General features: G+C 43.0%; 1 protein-coding gene across 1 annotated transcript; it reads right to left on the bottom strand.

Annotated features, from left to right (window-relative positions):
• Nucleotides 1–6892: 6892 nt before the first annotated feature.
• On the bottom strand, nucleotides 6893–18986 carry LOC136648536 (chitotriosidase-1-like). The gene is made up of 9 exons (XM_066624652.1): nucleotides 18944–18986; nucleotides 16748–16952; nucleotides 13607–13663; nucleotides 12508–12673; nucleotides 11056–11180; nucleotides 9324–9447; nucleotides 8591–8773; nucleotides 7844–7960; nucleotides 6893–7027 (listed from the first exon to the last, which is right to left on the bottom strand). Exons 1-9 carry the CDS (start codon nucleotides 18984–18986, stop codon nucleotides 6893–6895), a joined length of 1155 nt encoding a protein of 384 aa, XP_066480749.1.
• Nucleotides 18987–20408: the final 1422 nt, after the last annotated feature.

Here is a 20408-nt window from a genome sequence, read left to right as displayed (position 1 = left end):
ACATCCTGATTCTATGGGATGTATCCGAACAACCACATGTGCAAGGAAGGTGCCTCCACCCAATTTCAGCAGATTCTCTCTCCCCCTGCAGCCCTCTCACCACATCGCATTTGGTTTCTGAGGGTACCCTCACAAGTGCCTTTGGGGGGGGGGGGGATAGCAGTGAAGGAGGGGATAGAAAGTGCCTTTTCCTCAAGCTTACTTGTGTTTATGGGTTTTGGGGGGGGGGGGTACAACTGTGTGAGTTTATTTGTATATATATATCTGAACTTTTTTCAGTGGCACTTACTTTCTGGTAACTATGAATTGCAACCTTGCCCTGTAAGTATCAACCCATGATTCAATTAATTGCCCTTGCTTAAGTTTGCACATGCATAAAACAATAGTCCTGAAACAAACAAAAAAATACTTTGTAGATGAGGCACAAGTTTTGTATCAGGATTGTGACATTTCCTTGTGTAAGAAAGAGACGTAGAAACATTATCTGAAATGCAGGAATCCCAACCAAAGATTCCATGGCTAGCAAGGAAAGTGCAACAACCAAGTTCCTGTCTTTGTCTTCACCTCCAGGTTGCAGAGTCTTTTTGAGTTCTTGTCAGTTTCATCACAGTAGCTATTCCAAATGAGGATATTCTCCAGACCTCCTCTCTCAAAGTGATACATTTCCTCTCTGTCTCCACAAGGAAGCACATGTTAAAAGGAGCGTATGGCAGAATGACCAACCTCCAGGGGAAGGTTGCCTCTTCTACAGCAAGGCATTCTTCCCCATACGTTTCTGTAGCATGCTTTGCAGGATTGTGATAACATGCAGAAGATGTGTTTTTAGAAACTAGGCAATCAATAGTTTATAACTTGCATGTGCACTGTGCCAAGAATTGACTCAAGTGTGCATGCATATATGCGTAAGGTATAAAAATGAGATAAACAAACAAACACACAAATAAATAAATAAGCATCCACACAAATTATCTTGAGATTATAAGATTCCTAAAGTCTTCAACGCTCTCTCTGCTAGCCACTCCTCAATGCATATATTTTAAAGGCTGCATTAACAGCACACAATGAGGGCAAAAATTTGATAGCAGATAAAGAGATGGGAGATTCTGACTGAAAGTAGAACAGAAGGACAAGACAGCTGGGAGTTTCCTCTAGTCTAGGCAGATTCAGTATTTGGTTATAATCTTTCCTTGGCTTCTGCCACCACTACCAGATCTTTCCACTCTAGAAAGGGACTCTTAAGAAGCTCCTTAATTACAACAATGCCTCCAGTAGTACTGAGAGAACCACAATGCAATTGCTAAATGGAACTTCCATGCCCAAAGATGCTGTCAGGCAGACATCCTCCTTTCCTCCATTAGGCCCTAACCTGAAGTGAAGCAAGTGGCAGGCTGACTTGCCTCCTTCAGCCTAACAGCCCTTCAGCATGAAGAGCTTGTGCTTGTGCACTACTCTTGTGCTGCCAGGCACCTATGGTAGCAAGAGGACAATGTGCATGCACAACCCTCAGTCTTGCCAATTTGTTACCCCCCCCCCTTTTTAAAAGAATAAAATCTGCATACTTGGAATATGCAGAAATCACCATTTTCTGCTGGTGACCCCATTTTGCTGCCATACGGATTGGCCCTGGGTCATGCTATAAACTTCCTCTTTTTCCCCACATTTCTACAGCCTAGCCCAACGCCATCATGGTTTCTGGCTGGCATTTCTGAGAGCCAAGCAGGACTTTGCCCTGCAAGAGAGTCATGTCATACTGAACTCTTAGGAGAGGTCATGTTAATTAAGGGCCATCAGGAAGAAGGAAAGCTATATCACTACAGGTTATCTGTATGGCTCCTTTCCCTCCAGCCTCACCCAGGGTCCTGCAGTTTTGGGTGCTTCATCTTTATAGATCTTTGCTGTAAGCGCAAGTCCTGCTGCAAAATAAATTAAGTTTCAAATTCCTCAGTGGCCGTTGCGAGGTGAAATGCAAAGTCCGCAGCAAACTTCAAAAACAAACTTTAAAAGTAAAGTTGAAAACAAACTTAAAGTTGAAAACAAACTTGGTAGGCAAGAATGATGATCGGCTGCAAGCTTTATTTCATTGCCAGCTACAGGCCTCTCCTTTGTTCAAAGTGATGAGAGCAGTGAGAGCTGTGTGGTGACTCTCATTGCCCTCCAGAGAATAGCAATATTTCAATGTGCGTCTCTTGCTTAAATAGTTTCTGGTTTCTTTGTTTGAAAAATCTCACTGTCATTGGCTAAGGGTGTTCATTACATTAGAAATGGAGCCTTTCTTGGGATTGGCTACAGTTTGCAAGCATTTGATTGGTTAGTCTCAGGTTACAACATGGTTTCCAACAACCAGTAGATAGCACTGTTTATCCATTTATTACAGGACTATTTTGAATTCTTCTTTATCAAACAATACAGATTCTCTATAATCTAACCTTTAGTTTTCTATCGTTCTCAGTATGTGTATTAACTCAGTTTGATACCAAACAATCCAAATTCTTCCTTTAAACAAGGATTTTCTAAGAGGAACAAGGATTTTTAGCAACTTTCTTTCTGTTGCTAAAGCCTGCTTTCTCTGTTAACTTTTAGAGTTCAGACAGTCTCTCTGGAATGCTCTTTGTTAATTAGGGCTTCTAATGATACTTTCCAGGTGCTCTTGCTTATCGGTTCTTGTCCAGCTGATTTGTAGGTGTTTGTCTCTACTAAGCTCCATCTCTATCTGTCAGACAAGATAGACTGTAAACTGCTTCTGAACCCAACTATCTGCTTCTTGGCGACAGGGGAAAGACATAAATTGTCTGATCACTCCCTAATGGTGTTGCTCCTTATCTAGTTGACAGGCATGATATAGGGTTGAATATGCTTTTTGCTTAGATAAAGGTCTTATCTGTAAACTGTAACTTCTTTAGAGTCTCCCTGTCAAACTCTTAATTAACTCCAGGCTGGCATCTGCATTTTCAAGGCTATAGGGATACATCTGAGACTTAAGTCTTTTACTACATTCCAATATTCTGTGTTTTTCATGCTTTAATTAAACTAATTTTAACAGAACTATTTTAACAGCTAAGATTCACTCCTTCATTTATATTATTAATTGTATTCTCTAACCATTAAGGCAGTGAAGAATATTAACATACATGCTGACTTTCATGATTCATTTGGCATTTCTATAAACCTTTGGGTGTGAGGCTTTGACAATTTGCCAGTGACATTCCCCTTCTGTTATTTACAACTCTAGGCACTTGTCATGACACATTTAAGAGTACACAGTAGCCTGTTGGCAGCCTAAATGCAGTCACACACACCATGATGTTGCCTTTTGGTAGAATGCATATACAAGACTCTTCCTGATAGTTTTTCCAGTGCATATTTTGGTTCTACAGAAAGCTTGTTTAATCTCTAAATTGCTCTTTATTTAGAAGCTGAATTGCTCTTATTCAGAAGCTGGCATTCAAGTTTGAAAGTGTGATTTTAAAATAAACCTACTCTGTTCAGCCTAGCTGCATCCATCAGTCTGACAGTTAGCCTGATAGCGGGTAATTCCAGACTCTTTTGCTGATGCTTTTATTGCTTAGCAATAAACCATCTCCTGATTTATGGCTCTTGCCTTCAACTTTGCTTTTTTAAACGTCTTCAGAGGGGGCAAACATGAATCCAAGCCTGTTTGTTTGTGGGCATGCTAAATATAACATTTCCCTTGTTTCTTACTTAACTAATTCACCCATTGCATTAACGTTATTAAGTATTTGTTTTAAACTGATTCACTTATAAACGACTTGGGTGCTCTCTGGCAACTTTGTAGTTATAAGCAAAAGGGGGTATTTCCCTCCCTAATTCCTTCAGAGGAAACATCTCTCCAGCAGGCTGTCACATTCCTTTAGATAACAGCCAATTTGCTAACCTGCTTGAAGCAGACAGAGGAACAAAATGAGATCCATTTTTTCCTATAGCTGCCAAGCATGTGAACATGGAATTTTACACTAATAATTTGTTTAATTGAACATTTTAGCCATAACCACCTATAGCGTAGCTAAACTATAAAGTGTTTGTGTTTATAGCTTTCTTCAGCCTTGCCTCAAGGACACTGACAATCTTTCCAAATTCCTATGCCAAGAAGTCTCTCCCATCAGTGACCAGAACCTGAGTGCAACTTCTCCAATTCAGAAGCAATCAAACTTTGCGCACTCCTAGAAGGAGAGGAAACTTACGCTGCATACATAAAGAGATACTCCAATCTCTTTTAACCACCCAGAAATGCTTTTGTTTCCTTTACATAAAGGAAAGTCCTAAAACTGCCCGTGCTCTGAAAACAGAATTTTGTGCTTCTAAACCCTCTGGAAGTATCCATGCTGTGCTTTGAGGCTTCTTTTTCTGTAGAAGTCTTCTCCATTTTGGGTCATCTCTTTCCCCAACAGAAATGTGTATGCTGCACTTTAAGGTTTCTCTCCCAGTAGAAACCTCCTCCATTTTAGGTCACCATCCTGAAGTGTCCATGCTGCTGAGCATTTTCTTCACCTTGCCATTTGCCAAAGTACCCATCATGCTGTGCATTTTGAGGGTCTCTTCTCTACAAAGAACCTCCCCCCCCCCCCCATTTTTCTCTACTGGAACCTGGAATCATGTAATCCCTCCCTTGCTGCTTAGACACTGTACTCAAAACCTGCCCGCCAGAATAGGATTGGTAGTCTCTCCTTCCTCCTTGTTACTGAGCCTCATAACAATTCCTTCTCTCTCTCCCTCCCACAAGTACAGTAGTCCCATGTTATCCGATAAACAAATTTATTGGTCTCAGCACCTTTAATTCTCCAGAGGTGACAGGCGCTGTGCTCCCATCACCTCCAGATGGTGTTCTGAGGCCTGTGGAGGCTGCATACTGCAGAACACCTTCTAAAACCTTCAGGAGGCCTTAGAAAGTCATTTCCAGTTTTTCCCCCAAAAACCAGAAGTGATGTTTTAGGCCTTTATAAGGCCTTCTGGGGCCCAGGGCTGGAAAGCAGAGTTGAAGCTACCTGTCATTGCTTTTTATAAACTTACTTTTTAACAAGGGGGGGGGGGGAAATAGCTAGAGGAAAGTCACCTAATCAAGCTGGTCAGCTTTTCTTTCAAGTTAAAATAATAAAATTAAAGAAGTACAGTAACTTCATTGCCAATGGTATTATGCTATAGATTGAATTTATTCATAGTGGAAGGGCATTTTTTTTATATGATTCTCTTTCATTCTTCAAAATACAATAATTCAGAGCTGCCAAAGTGCATTCCAAATTCTGTATATACCTCTCAACATTGAGAATTGATTTAACAGAAAAGCGAGAAAATGAAGGTATGTAGCTGACTCAGATGAAAACTCATTACTTGTACAGATTGACTCATGATGGACAGTTCAAATCTAAATGATCACATTCTCATTGGTTGTAGCTGTATATACATTTGCTTGCCAGCTTTGTAGATTATATTTGTGGCCACAGTTGTGGATGTGTCCTGAATTCAGATCCAAGTTTGAAATTCATGTGAAGCCTTTGCAAATGAGGACACCTGATATGATCCCATCTTTCTTTTGTAGCACATTGCACTCCTTTGGCAAGATTTGTGAAGTTCTGTAATTAAAAAAAAAAAAAATCATTATCAGAAATATGTGCTGCACCACCATCCACAACAACAAATAATCCTTCAACATTTTGCTCTGTATTACAATATGCCCATAAACTATAGGGACTTGAGAAAGACCCAGCTATTGAGAACAGACCCAGCTATTCAAGTGATTGACAGTGCAGTCCTAGTTAGGTCTACTTAGAAGTAAGTCTCATAGTGTTCAATAGGACTTACTCCCGGAAAAGTCTGTATAAAATTGTAGCCTGAACAGCTTGTGGCTATCCTCTGTTCCTTCTGCCTCCCCTTCTCTCTCTCTGATTATATCCATTTTAAAGAGTTTTGTTTTGTAATATTGGCCAGTGGTAGCATAGGGGAAGGATTAACAGTGGTGCTATTGGCTTAAAAAAATTGAAAATAAAAGCCTCTATTGTACGTTTTTAATAAATCAGACCCATTCATACAAGCTGGTCCCAGCTGCCTTGAACAAGATGGTTGTGAGATCATTTCTGAAGAAAGTCCTTTGTTGAATTCTGATGATTTAATGGGACTGAGTTTTTGATTTGATCTTTTACTACCACCTTCAGCTGGATTATCTACTGCTATCTTAATTTCACTTTTTTTTTTGTTCTTTGCCTTGTTTTAGCTCATGTTATGAAATACCTCAGGCAACCGCAATGGAGAGGCACGTTATAAATATTTTAATAAACAATAATTTGTAAAATGCAGCTTTGTCGCATGGTCTTTCATATCAATCCATTACAGACTAATCTCAAAATTTGGAAAGGTTCAGAATTCTCAAATCTCAAAAATCTCAAATCAGAAATCTCAAAATTTCTGGAAAGGTTCAGAAAATAGGGGGCTAGACTCATGTATTTAGACTCTAGTTTCACTGGGCATGAATGCCGGATTAATGCTTTTTTGATACACTAGCCCAGGGGTGTCAAACTTGTTTCATACCGAGGACCAAACAGCATTCATAATGCCTGTTGAGGGCTGGAAGTGATGTCATTAGGCAGGAAGTGATGTCATTAAACAGATCATAACCAAAAATAAACACTTTTTTCACTTAGGAACTCATTAACTGCAAATGACAGAAGAGAAAATACCCAAATCTTGATCATATTTCAAGATATGGGAGAGCCCAATTTTCATGTGGGCTGCCTTTAGAGCAGTAATACCTCAGCACTTCTCAGCAGCTGAGAGCCTGAGGGCTGGATAAAAAGCTTCCACAGGCCGCATCTGGACCCCAGGCCTTATGTTTGACACCCCTGCACTAGCCCTACTACCATCTTGACTCTAAACTGCCATTACCTCAGTTTCCTAGGTAACCCTTTAGTTTACTAATAAGAGCATTACGCCCTTGGTTACAGAAGTTCCCAGAGAAGTCATCCATGTCAAGAGTCCAAACCATGGCTCCACCATAGTTCTCCCTCTTCAAGAAATCAGCCTACAAAGGAAAAACAAACCAGCAGAGCACATCATTGTACATGGTCTAAAAGTATTTAATATTTACCCAGTGTTTACTATTCAACCCATGTTCTCTGTCCTAGGAGAACTAAAAATTTACATTCAAGAGAAAACATAATGCAGGTGAGCCAATATGCTGTGGTTCAGGAATAGAATACATTTTACATGTATCTAGACTAGAATGTTAACTTCCAATGGAATTATTAAGATCCTCTTTCTTCTCTTTGTAGGAGCTATTGTAGATGGCTAAGAAGCATGCAGAACTGCTAATTGGGTAATATTAGAATGAACTTTTGCTGCTACTTCTGCTTAAGGAAGGTGTATAACTTTTTCTGAAACGATGATCAAACAAGCAATTCACCCATAGCCAATTGCGTCATATGAACACGCCTATTCTTGTGCAGCTTATAGCTCCTCTGCTGATGCAATTGAGTCATTTGATTCCGTGCTATGGGGCGAAATCAATTTGCACTACTTAGGAGCATGACTCAGTAAATCTGGTTAGAAGCTGGAGCTATCGCCAAACACCCTTCCCTCTAAGAAGTCCATGCCAGAGTGCAGAACCCTTCAGCAGCCGCATGGCATCAAATCATGATTCAGCCTCCAGACATTCAGCAATGATGTGTTGACATCATCACCAAACATCTGGATTGCTGTGCTCAACACTGTGTGGAGTTCAGCTGGGAAGTGTGCGGCCATGCCACCATGCAATTTAGTAGAAACACTGTCAAGTAATAAAGGATCTTCATACTCATGGGATATAATAAATTGTAACATGAGAATGACAGGGACACACTTTTAACTTAAAACTCTCTTCATCATCGTATCCAACCCAGTCTCGATTTTTGAAAGCATAGGGGACCTTCTGTGCTTCAATCCATGACTTGGTAGCTCCTGGCAAAAATTCGCACACCTGTCAATGATAGGGATCCAACTTTAGACAAAGATCAGAAAGTAAAAGAGAAAAAAATCCAAGGTGGTCATTCTAAAAGTATTTCATCCCCAGTTCCCCCATTGAAATCAAGGATTATTTAATTACTATTCCATTATTTTGTGGGCTGTAGGCATTGCCTAAAGCCCTGTTTCTAAGAATAAATCTCCATTGTGCAAAGTAAAAAAGAATTGTACAAGACTAAATACTCAGGCTGTAGTTCTATGCACATTTACTTGGAAGTAGGTGCCAGTAAACTCAGTGGAATTTACTTCTGAAGAAGCATGCTAAGGCTTACAGTAATCATATGGTTTACACTTTCAGAACAGTTTTCAGGCAAAGACTTATTTTATTAGTTATGCCTTGGAAGTCTGCCCTTCCTTCTGGTAGCTCAAAGCAGCATACATGGGGCTATTCCATTTTATCCTCACAACAACCTGTGAGGAGGTAGGTTGAGACAGAATAATTTACCCAAGGTCACTCAGTCCGTTTCATGGCTATGGAAATCTGAACCCATATCTCCCCAGGGCAACACTACATTCTGTCACAGTTTTTCTCTGCTTTTTGCTGTCTTGCTATGTGTTTGTAATAAAATGCCTTAGAGACATTTACCTCAAAATATGCCAGGATACCAGAAGTTTTTGTGTAGAGTCCAGGGGCACCTCCACCAGATGCGGGAGCACCAACTCCAGTTTCCCCATTGGAAAGTGTGAACGTTCGTCCATATGTTGGGAATCCCATAAGAAGTTTCTCCACTGGGGCTCCCTTTTCCTTCCAGTATTTCATGGCAAAATCCTGCAGCATACAACACAAATGGATTAGGTAACTGTCACACTCATGTTATGTGGAGTTACATGATTCTTTCCTCTCTGGATTTAACCAAAAGCAGCCTAGGCAAGCTGCAAGATGAGATGGGAGAGAGATGGAATGAGCAAGAGCAAGAGAGAGATTGCTTAACTCTTTCCTCTCTGGTTCTTTTTCAGCATAAAATAACCCCCTCCCCCCCCCCCCCAAAAAATGCCCTTCCCCTCAGAGTGCCAAATACAAGGCCACTATATCTCTCCTGCATTTTTCCACCTGAGGATGAAAAGCAGCTTTAGGAGGGTGATTCTGAGTTTCTCCCATTTTCCCTTCTTCTGCTCAGGCACTGCTTGCCCAGGTACCTTTGGGATACCAAAAAATGCACACAAAAATATCATAAAACTTCACAAAAGGGGTGCAGTTTGAGACTCATTGGTCGGGTCAACCTCCATATTTTTGGGCTTGATCCAGTTCTCACTGAATCCAGTGAAGATGTTACCACCGGAGTTTGCATGTTTGATCCTATTTTGCGGTTTATTCTTACACAGTTGAAGTAGGGAACTGTGTCATATGATGGCAAACCCTTATACAGGGGGCTGTTGTGTCCTGTTTCAGGTGCCCAACTTCCATGGAAGTCATAGGTCATCACATTGATAAAATCAAGAGACCTGAATGAAAATAAAATGAATGCCAAGAGTAAGGAACAATTTCTTCTCTCAAACATTAAGAACAACAACAACAACAGTATTTATATACCGCATTTCAACAAAAAGTTCACAAAGCGGTTTACAGAGAAAATCAAATATCTAATGGCTCCCTGTCCCAAAAGGGCTCACAATCTAAAAAGATGCAACACAAGCAGACAGCCACTTGAAAAGACACTGCTGGGGTGAGGTGGGCCAGTTACTCTCCCCCTGCTAAATAAAAGAGGAGCACCCACTTGAAAAAGTGCCTCTTAACCAGTTAGCAGGGGTTAACTCTGTGTAAGAACAGCCAAAATCTCTAAGGAGGACAAACAAGGAAGTCTGAGTTACTAAAGGCTCAATACTAAGGGCTATTTATGACAGCAGATCTCACAACAGCAGAGACCCCCATCTGCTGGATTCTGCACTGGAGCAGATAAGGTGGTGGAGGAGGCAGTTCAAGGGAGGATAAGGGTGGTGAGTGGGCCAAATTGGGGGTGGTGGTTTGAAGGCAGGAAGGGTGGATCTCAGCAGCAATCGTGCACACCTGATTCTATTCCCCTTTCCGGATCCAGACCCATCCCCTTCCTCTCCTTGGATTTATACCAGCAAAATAACTGATGTGGGTCCAAGAAGATTCATTGGCGACCAGGTGGCCTACATAAATATTTTTACTATCTCATTGCCTCCCCCCATAATTATATATGTGTGCTCTGTTGGCACGATAGCTTGGGAGTAGATGGTGGGGGACAGGATTGTGCACAAGCAATCCAATACTAAGAACCCAATCCTGAAGCCGGCGGCACGTGTGTACCACTGGCTCTGGTGTCACAAACATTCCAGAAAGCACGTTCATGGCACCGGGAAAGGAGGGAGTTCCAATGCTGAGACTCACTGCCAATAGGCACTATGTCTCAGAGCCAAGAGGATGGCCCGCCAGTGGTCCTGCAGCACAAGCCAGAGGTGAGTGTTTTCGGGGTGGGGGAGGAGGCAGGGAGTGGACTGAATGGGGTAGAGGAAGGGTGGATGGAAGGGCAGATCAGGTCCGTGAGGGGGTTGAGATGGTGGCAGCATCGGCTGCAGCATCCTGAACCACCCCCCACCCCTCCACCCCCGCAAGCTGGGCAGCCTAACATGGGCCTCCTTGACTCTGCACCTGCTCTCACCAACTCACTGGCACCAGTGCGCCTTGGCAAGCTGCTTGGCAAGCTGCTGGCATGCAGCCATGACTGTTCACCACTTGCAGAGGTGGCCTGGCCATGCTGAATGCTGTGTCACCTTTTGTGACAGCTGTAAAGCATGCTGTGCCACCAGAATGAGGGTTTTTGAAAACATGGTTGAACGAGGCCTAAATGGAACTCTTTTATGTAAAGCCTGCAGTACAGATGACTGACGAGTCTACCTAATCCGTTCACTGCTTGGGGGTTTTCACTCCTCAGAGATTAGACAGTAAGTATGGGGGTAGGGAACAGTATTCCACTTGAATGGCTACCTCTCAAGCTTGACAGCAATTTGTAACTCATCAGTTGATAACTCTGAGCTAGTACCACATTGCTCCAGTGTGGGTCACTTAGCAGAAATGATGTGACTTACTTTCCAATGGCATCAACTTCATACGCAGCATCTATGATGTTTTTGGAGGCAGACACTGCTGCAGAAAGCAGCAATCGTGGACGTCCTGTTCGTTGGCTTTCAGCATGAAAAGCAGCAATCAGTTCCTTAAGAGGTAAACAGCAGTGGCATTACTTATGTGCAAAAGGACAGATTTCTGAAAGCAAAACAGGCCTTTTCCAGGATGAAAATTTCCACACTTGCAAATCATAATAAAGATCTACATGCCCAATCCTATCCCCCACCATTGATGCTGATGCAACTGTGCTGGTGGAGCATGTGCTGCATCCAATGATTGGGGGGGGGGGGGCAATCAGGAGACCTGCCAGAGGTAAGTAGTTTTTGCTTACTTCTGCACAGGCCTCCTGGTGCCTATGGGTCTCCTCAGACCCACACATGCTATGTGACTGGCATAAGTTCAAAGAAAGAAGGTGGGGTGGGCTGAAATATGGGGGATAGGATCTGGCATGCGCAATTGCCACCAAAATCCTCCCCCTCGGACCCACTCTCTGCCCCCTACCCTCCCTCCTCCCCACTCCGGAAAGCCCCTGAAACTGCCATCCCTGCCCCCACTGCCAACTTACCAGCACCTGTGCAGCCTCCCGGAGCAGCTGCCACACATATTGTGCCTCTTGCCATTGACCACAGAGGCCTGGCAACACTAGTTCCAGAAGCACAAGGTCACAATAAGATTGGGGCCTACATTACAGAGGCATATGCTTACCTATTTCACCGCATGATTATTGTGCTGGAGAATGTAATTGGGTACATATGGCCTAATTATTGCTGTAGCTCCTGCTAGTTGCTAGGGAACCTGATGTTCAGCAGTGATGTCCAGATGTTTGACGTCATCACATCATTGCTGAACTTCCAGGTTGCTGAGCTCCATGTTACGCTCCGGGAGGCCCAAACCTCCTACCTGATTTGCTGCAAGCTGAGTCCCAGTGTGACTCAAGAGTTGTGGGATCTGCATGCCAGAGTCCCACCTCCAGCCTCACAGAATCCAGGTGCCACTGCCACCTCCTGGGTAAGAGTGCCATCTCTCAGTCAGTGATGTCCTCAGGACTGCAGGCCAGATAACATTCGTAGGCAGGCTAGATTCAGCTGATCCCGCTCTAGATGGAACATTAGGCCTTATTTTGCAATAGAAATCAACCTACTATAACCCTTCACTGCATTCTTCTCAAGATTTTTCATAATTTAACCTCAAACAAGCACCGTCTTGCGTGCCCTTCAGGGAGAAAGGCAAATTACAAGTCCTATTATTATTATTATTATTATTATTATTATTATTATTATTATTAAGTCCATAATAATAATAATAATGTCCATAATAATAATAAGTCCATAATAATAATAAAGTCCATGAAATCTCCTAGGGATCTCAAAACCCTTTTACAAACCTTAACTAAAAACCTATTTGTAGATTCTCACCTGAATCAAGAGGGTGAAACGATGCTTATCCTCAGGGGGGCTACCTTTGGTAGTAGGATATTCCCAATCCAGGTCTAAACCATCAAAATTATGGTTGCGGAGAAAATGTACCGCTGACTGAATGAAAATTTGGCGATTAGCTTCAGAGGAAACCAAGGCAGAGAACCTGGAAGAGATAAATTCTTTCGACCTTTGCATTTTTAATTTTCTTGACCAGCAGCTTCATTCCTATTTTGCATCATAATCAACTGGTTTAAAGTCACAGAGCTCTGATGTCAATGGTGGGAGACTAATTTAAATTCTTCCCAATCTCACTATCTATGGAGTTTTATTCCTATGACAAAATACTCATGCTATGTGCCCTTACTGATTAATTTCCAGAAAGTGTCAAATACCCACCATGTGAAATTCAATCTCCTCTAAAATGCCTCAGGTTGGGCATCCCAGTTAACTTATTTACAGCCCAATCCCAACTTGCGTTGGAGCAGGCAGGCCAGCAGGCTTGCGCGGCATCCAGCACAAGTTTAGGGCCAACTCTGGCACAGCCTGAGGCAAGGGGAAACTTTCCCCCTTACCCCAGAGAGAGCTAAAGCACCCCAATGGGTCTACTCAGAAACTGCGCCACCTCAGGAGGTGGTCCAGATTCGAGCGGAGCGGCCTGGAGCCGCTCCACACTGTGCAGGGAACAGGGCTAGGCTCCGGCATAAGTGCCGGGTCCTGGCCCCGCCTCCCACTCCCCACCCGCCTGCCCCTAGGAACGCCCACCACCTGCCCTCCCCACACCCCAGAACACCCCCCTCCTGCTGCCTTCCTACCTCCTCCCCGCCCTCCCCACACACCCCCAACCCCTGCATCAGCTGAGCTCAGCTGACGCAATCTTACCGTGCTGGGCCTGGATCTGGTGTGGTGAGGCCAGTGCAACTCCTTGCACTGGTCTCCCTAACTCTTCAGTCAACACAAATGTGCCTTACAGTATATTTGTAAGTGACAAGTAATTTGTAAGTGACTTGTACTGGCCTACCCCAGGGATTGCGCCCTTAGAAAAATATAACCCAGACACTGCCTCTTCCTATGAGCGGAACAAGAAGAAAAACCTTACTTCTGGCTACCAAAGTTTCCTCCTCCAACAGCCAGCATCGTCTTCAGATTCTTATTTCTAAAAAACAAAAAAAAAGGGGGAAATATATATTTTATTATTATTATTATTATTATTATTATTATTATTATTATTATTATTATATAATATATATAATAAATAATATTTATTTATTTATTATATACATACATGTATGACCTCAACAAGTGGGAAACCCTGGCCTCTGAGCAGCCCGCTTGGAGGCAGGCTGTGCAGCATGGCCTTTCCCAGTTTGAAGAGACACTTGGCCAACAGTCTGAGGCTAAGAGGCAAAGAAGGAAGGCCCATAGCCAGGGAGACAGACCAGGGACAGACTGCACTTGCTCCCGGTGTGGAAGGGATTGTCACTCCCGAATCGGCCTTTTCAGCCACACTAGACGCTGTTCCAGAACCACCTTTCAGAGCGCGATACCATAGTCTTTCGAGACTGAAGGTTGCCAACATGTATGTATATAATATGTATATATGTATATATATATAATATATGTATATATAATATACATACATATATCTGAATATATACAAAGATATTAGTGAAGTAATATTAAAAACTACTGAATGAAATCCTGTCTGCCTAAAAAACTATCCAAGACCTTCATATCAATCTCAGTTATACGCATACATCACAGTTTTAAAAACCTAACAAACTTTAGAAAATGTTCAAGTAAAATGTGCTTTCAGATGTCTGGAATCTCAACAGCTCTGTCCACCATGGGGAGAAAAAATGTCTCCCGTGACAATGAACAAAAAGACCAAATCACACATTACTCAATACGCATAACCTGTCTGTTTGTTTTTTTGGATTTAAAAAGAGTGCACCTGAGGGGGACAAAAATGGTGCAAAGAGTGGAAGGAGATTGGGGCTTTAGATTTTTGCTCACACTGCAGTTCGCACACAATCACAGTCCTCCCTGTGCACTGTTTTATTGGGGAAAGGCCCTTCCATTGGCTTTCAGTAGAAATGGGCTTCCCCCCATTCACAATAGCATGTGGGGGCACAAATGGGATGCAAACTGTGGCAGGGGCAAAGATCTAAACCTTGCCACTGTTTTGCACTGTTTTAGGTCCCCTTGGCATGCTGTTTCAAAAAAAATAGAAAACTAAAGACCACATCATGTGTTCCTCATAGCATCTAGTTTGACTTTTAGAGTGGAATATGAAAGACTGTAATTGTTCCTTCCCTGTACTTGTGTTTGATGGCAGCTCTGTAGAAAAGCAAAGATGGCGCGAGGGTTCTCCATCCTTACTGGTATTGTGCAGGGATGGGCCGCAACTCAGATGACTTGGACTCAAGTTGAGAAAACACATTTTCCATGACTCATTTGAACTCAAGTCACATGTGTCAAAAACTTGGGCACTGTCTCAGTGGTTTTAACCCTAAAAATAAAAAGACTCGAATAGACTCGACTCTGTCTTGTGTGCTTGCTTGCTTACTTTTTTTTTGGCAGCTTCCACAGCTTGACTAACTTTTGAAAAGGCTCAGACTTGAGTCAAACTGACTCTAAAAACACCTCTGGATGAGTTGTGATGGCCCCCATTATGACTCATTTGCAACTTGAGTCAACAGGGTGGAGACTCATACTCAAAAATTGTATGGCTCCAGCATGTCTCTGGTATTGTCACAACAATTTTTCACTGACATAAGAAGTGTCATGTCTTGACACATACACAAGTGTTACTGAAAAAGGATTGTACATATGTCTCATACTGTAAATACACACAAACTGCAGAACCTGGGTGGTGAAGCACATTTTCTGCAGGAACCAAACAAGCATTTAGCCCATCTTAATAGACATTTGCAGTCCTCTTAACACAAAAAAATAACATCAGAAGATGCAGTTCATCTCTAATCTAAGACTCTGCCACCCTCCATACCAAATGTATGCTAGAGGTGTGCCTGCACAAGAAATTTGCAGGCACTAGATTTATGCGCTTAGTGCATTCAACCCTTGGAAAGATTATGCATCCTGAGTGGAACTTGCATTGATTTTTCAACCACTCAACTAAATAGGCTCAATAGGATTGGGCTGTTCATTTCTAAGAGGAAAGGGGGCATGCAAATAAATAAATAAACAAATAAATAAATAAATAGTGGTAAAAGCTGACCAGAGACACTAGTGGGGCGAAAGAAATGAATTTGTGTACTGAAAGCAATGAAGACTCTAGCACAGAGGTCTCTAAACTTTTCCGTCTAAGGGCCACATCAAACATCTGGCATAGTGTTGAGGGCTGGAAAAAAATATAATATAAAATTTAAATAAATACATTGGAGATGGAACTTAGATGAATGAATAAATGGGCTCAAATGTTCAAGATTTCTCCAAACATCAATGCAGCCCAAAGCACACACTTAAATGAACCCCCATTCCCCCCACCCCACAAGCACAACTCCAGTTGTATTTGGTCAACTGGGCCAGAGACTCTCAGGGGATCAGAGGCTGGCCACGGGCTGGATAAAGCCTCGCCACAGGCCACATCTGGCCCCCGGGCCGGGGTTTGGAGACCCCTGCTCTGCATGTCACTTACATATTGCTTTAGTGTCTGTATAGGGTCCCGATACACAGGCAATGATAGAACCAGGGAAGGACAACAACTATCATTCCAACATTTATACATGTTTACCCAAAAATTAGTCCCGTCTTGATCAATGGTACTTACTCCAAGTGTGCTTAGGATTATAGGTTTAGGTTTAGCCTTAATCAGTGAAGATCGCTCCAGTCCCACTCCACTGTCCTGTGGTCCCCCTGAAGAGCCATTTCACATCTTACATGGCAAGTCACACAGGTTTGCCATCAAAGGCACTCTCTGCAAGATTCAAGTGCCACAGCCAGTCCCAACTCTCTCATGCGTGTGCCTTTATGAAACAGGTTTTCAAACTTCTGTTTGTCACATTCACACTTTCTATTAGTAGGCAAGTGTTTTAAAGGTCTTAGTTCACCTACAAAAATCATACTGTGTGAAGCACTTCCTGTTTGGCTTTTGGGTTTGAGGCCCAGCGAAGTCCTCTCAGTTTTGCTTTGGGGCTGGGGTCTGCTGTCACTGAGGGAGGCAGTACCTGGAAGCAAACATTACTGCAAGAACATGATCATTTTGAAAATTACTCACATGCCCTTTAAGGCATTCACTTGCTGGTAAAATGTGTCATCATTTGCTTCCGTGGTGACAACTCGGTAGTTTTCCAAGCCGGCAAAGGAATAGATGATGTGGGTACACAGAAACGGATTTATATCTTTAGGTGTATACTTGGCGAATCCTTCCCTGTACTGAGCCCAGTTAGTGAAATAGCACGCAACATATTTCTCAGCAAAACCTGGTGAGAGAGAGAAGGCAGAAGGTGACACTAGAAAGAAATAATATTGCATTACATTGCTTTCCACACCATGTCCTTCCATCCAAGTGGCTTTTTTTCCCTAGGCATCAAATCAGTACAATGGAAAAGATATAGAGCCTGCTCTCTTCCATATTTGGAGAAGTGGGAAATGATACCCTATAGAATGTGTAAGACACACTTGATGGACATAAAGTGTAAGACACACTTTATGTAAGACACACTTTACGGGGCTGGGGCACCTTCCTTATGAGGAAAGGCTACGGCGTTTGGGCCTCTTCAGCCTAGAAAAGAGACGCCTGAGGGGGGACATGATTGAGACATACAAAATTATGCAGGGGATGGACAGAGTGGATAGGGAGATGCTCTTTACACTCTCACATAATACCAGAACCAGGGGACATCCACTAAAATTGAGTGTTGGGCGGGTTACGACAGACAAAAGAAAATATTTCTTTACTCAGCATGTGGTCGGTCTGTGGAACTCCTTGCCACAGGATGTGGTGCTGGCGTCTAACCTAGATGCCTTTAAAAGGGGATTGGACAAGTTTCTGGAGGAAAAATCCATTACGGGTTACAAGCCATGATGTGTATGCGCAACCTCCTGATTTTAGAAATGGGTTATGTCAGAATGCCAGATGCAAGGGAGGGCACCAGGATGCGGTCTCTTGTTATCTGGTGTGCTCCCTGGGGCATTTGGTGGGCCGCTGTGAGATACAGGAAGCTGGACTAGATGGGCCTATGGCCTGATCCAGTGGGGCTGTTCTTATGTTCTTATGGAACTGTAAAGGTGGGCCTTGGAAATGCTTGTTGCATCTTCTGTCTTCTCTAGGAAGAATAAGGCTGCAATCCTATACACACTTTCCTGGGAGTAAACCCCACTGGACACAATAGGACTTACTTCTGAGTAGGCATGCATAGGATTGTGCCCTAACTCATTTGATGAAAATGGAATGAGTTTTGCCTGGATAAATGATTAAAATCATAGTTGTGGACTAGACTGAGGGATGAGATTTTTAGCATTGGTCTCCATCCTGCCCATTCAGGTCTGACCTGTAGGGTCCACAAAGCAACCTGAAACAGTTGTGTGGGGTGACACCCTTGAAGAGGTGGCAGCTGGTATACCCATTGCCTGCCACTCCACTGGTGGCTCCGATGCTCTTCTGACTTGTTGAGAGCAAACCAGAAGAGAATTGCAGCAGTGGCAGCCTGCTGGGAGGAAGAAGGGTGAAGCAAAAACCACTGCCATGGCTCCAAATTACTTCTCCTCATCCTCCTAGTGCTTAAATAGCAAGCCCTCTCCTCCTCTCCCCTCCCTTTAGTTACCAGAAATGCAGCGTGCAGCCTCCCTGTCCCGCTCCACTTCTGTTTCCAATGAACAGAAGCTATGTGTGCTGGGTTCCCAGTATGCACCACTTCTGCTCATTCAAAGTAAAGGAGGGAGGCAGCATGCTGTGCTTTTGGTAAGTAAAGGAAAAGAAGGGAGTTGGCAAGGTCCAAATCACCTCTTCCCATCTGCTCGGTGCTTCAGCACCAGGTGAAGCGCAAATGGCATTTGGGGGATTCAGGTGGCACAAGGGCATGGGCCAAGTACCAAGGGTATTTGCAAGTACCAAGTAGAAAAGAAGATATTCATACCAAGCTGTAGATTCATCAAAGTGACAAAACCTGGAAAGTAAACGAAAGGAGAATTTTCGACACCAGGCATGGATATAAAGGAGTCACAATCTTAACCAATATCTCTTCTCCAGAGGTGGAGGATGGGCTCCTTTACTGAGCTGTACCTCCTACTTGCTGTGGTGATAAACAAGACTGAATGACTAAGCTTAGACTCAGTCCTAGTTGTAAAAAGCAACCCTTCCCAGTTCCATTCCTGTCTTGCTCCAGATGACAGAGATCGCAGGAACTCTCTTGCTCTTAATCACATGACTACTGCACCCCACTTTCCAGTATCTTGCTTGTGTGATTCTCACTTATGTTGACTGGGTTGACAGTCATGTAGGCCTCTATGCTCATGTTCTAATCAACATATGGAGGTCAAATGCACAGTGGGAGGGCAGTCTGCTCAGCAATCGCAGTCTTCCCTCCGACTTCTGTACACACACATGCAGACAGCTATATAAGACCGTTAATTAGATTTTCTTCTGAGGGTGCCAAATCACAACCCTGAAACGAGGAATAGTTGGAGCTGTTGTTCTTTATTTTAAATAAGCGGTACTCATTATTTTCTATAGGTGGTGCTGTCAAACTGTATTTATAAAAGTCTTCCTAGATCTCAAATGAAGACAAACTTTTTGAGACTTTGCCTTTCCAAGTAAAACTAATGCCCCAATCCTATCCCCTGCCATTTCTGCTGATGCAACCATAACATGGAAGAGCACATTGCATCCAATGGTGGGAGAGGCAATCCGGAGGCCTCCTTAAGGTAAGGCCATTTACAGCTGTCTCAGAATGCAACATGCTATTCAGCGTAGGCAAGCAGCCAGGTCTGCGTACCAGTGGCAGGACGGCACCTGCTGGTGCCAGTAAGTCCATGCAGAGGATGGGAGGGAGGGAGGAGGAGGAACAGAGAGGGGAGGACCAGGGAAGGGTGCGGAATGCAGCCTGGAAGGGGGCAGTATCAGCAGCATCAGTGCCACCAGTATCCCATCACCCTTCCTGGTCTCGATCCCCCAAACTGGGCCCACAGAGACTTGCACCAGCAAAATGGTACAGCCCACCCAGCCTTCCCACCAGTGTGCAAGCTAGTAACACAGTCGCAAATTGTTTTATGGTGCTTTTGCAATGGTATGCGCTTGTGGAACATGTGTTTCACTGGCCATGAAAAAGGATAGGATTGGCCTGCTACTAGTGAATTAACTACAATAAGGTGAAGAAAGTAATTCAGTTTGTTCACCTGCCAACAGCAGTAGCTTGCCCATATTGACTTCTGCACCTAGGTAAAAATGAAAAAGACAGAAGGAGAAATGAAGCTGCATATGTATGGAAGTATGAATACATTATTATTATTATTATTATTATTATTATTATTATTATTATTATTATTATTATTTTTAACTGGATTTGTAATCTGCCTTTCTCCCCGAAGGGCATCCAAGGCGACAAACAACATTTAAAAGTCATAAAAGACATAAAAATATAAAATACAACAACAATAAAATTACCACCAATGACAATTAATTAATAACACAGTCCTGGATGCTGGAAACACTAAATTATGTATATTCGTTCTAGCTCTGTCTACTTGCCCATAGACAAATTCCCTTTCCTTGCCTAGAAACCAACATTGTAGCTTCTTACATTGAAGTCTCACGTAGGAAGGCCATAATGGGATTAATAGCTTTCATCCCCATTCAGAACAGGAGATTCTGCTTCTAGCAATCACGAAAAAGGAGAGAGACCAAAAAATTCTGCATTCAAGACCCAGGGAGTTGTTAT

Source organism: Tiliqua scincoides, chromosome 4 (assembly GCF_035046505.1).
Source record: "Tiliqua scincoides isolate rTilSci1 chromosome 4, rTilSci1.hap2, whole genome shotgun sequence".
Lineage (NCBI taxonomy): Eukaryota > Metazoa > Chordata > Lepidosauria > Squamata > Scincidae > Tiliqua > Tiliqua scincoides.
Note: the sequence above shows the minus strand (reverse complement) of the source record. Positions and strands in the feature narration are given on the sequence as shown.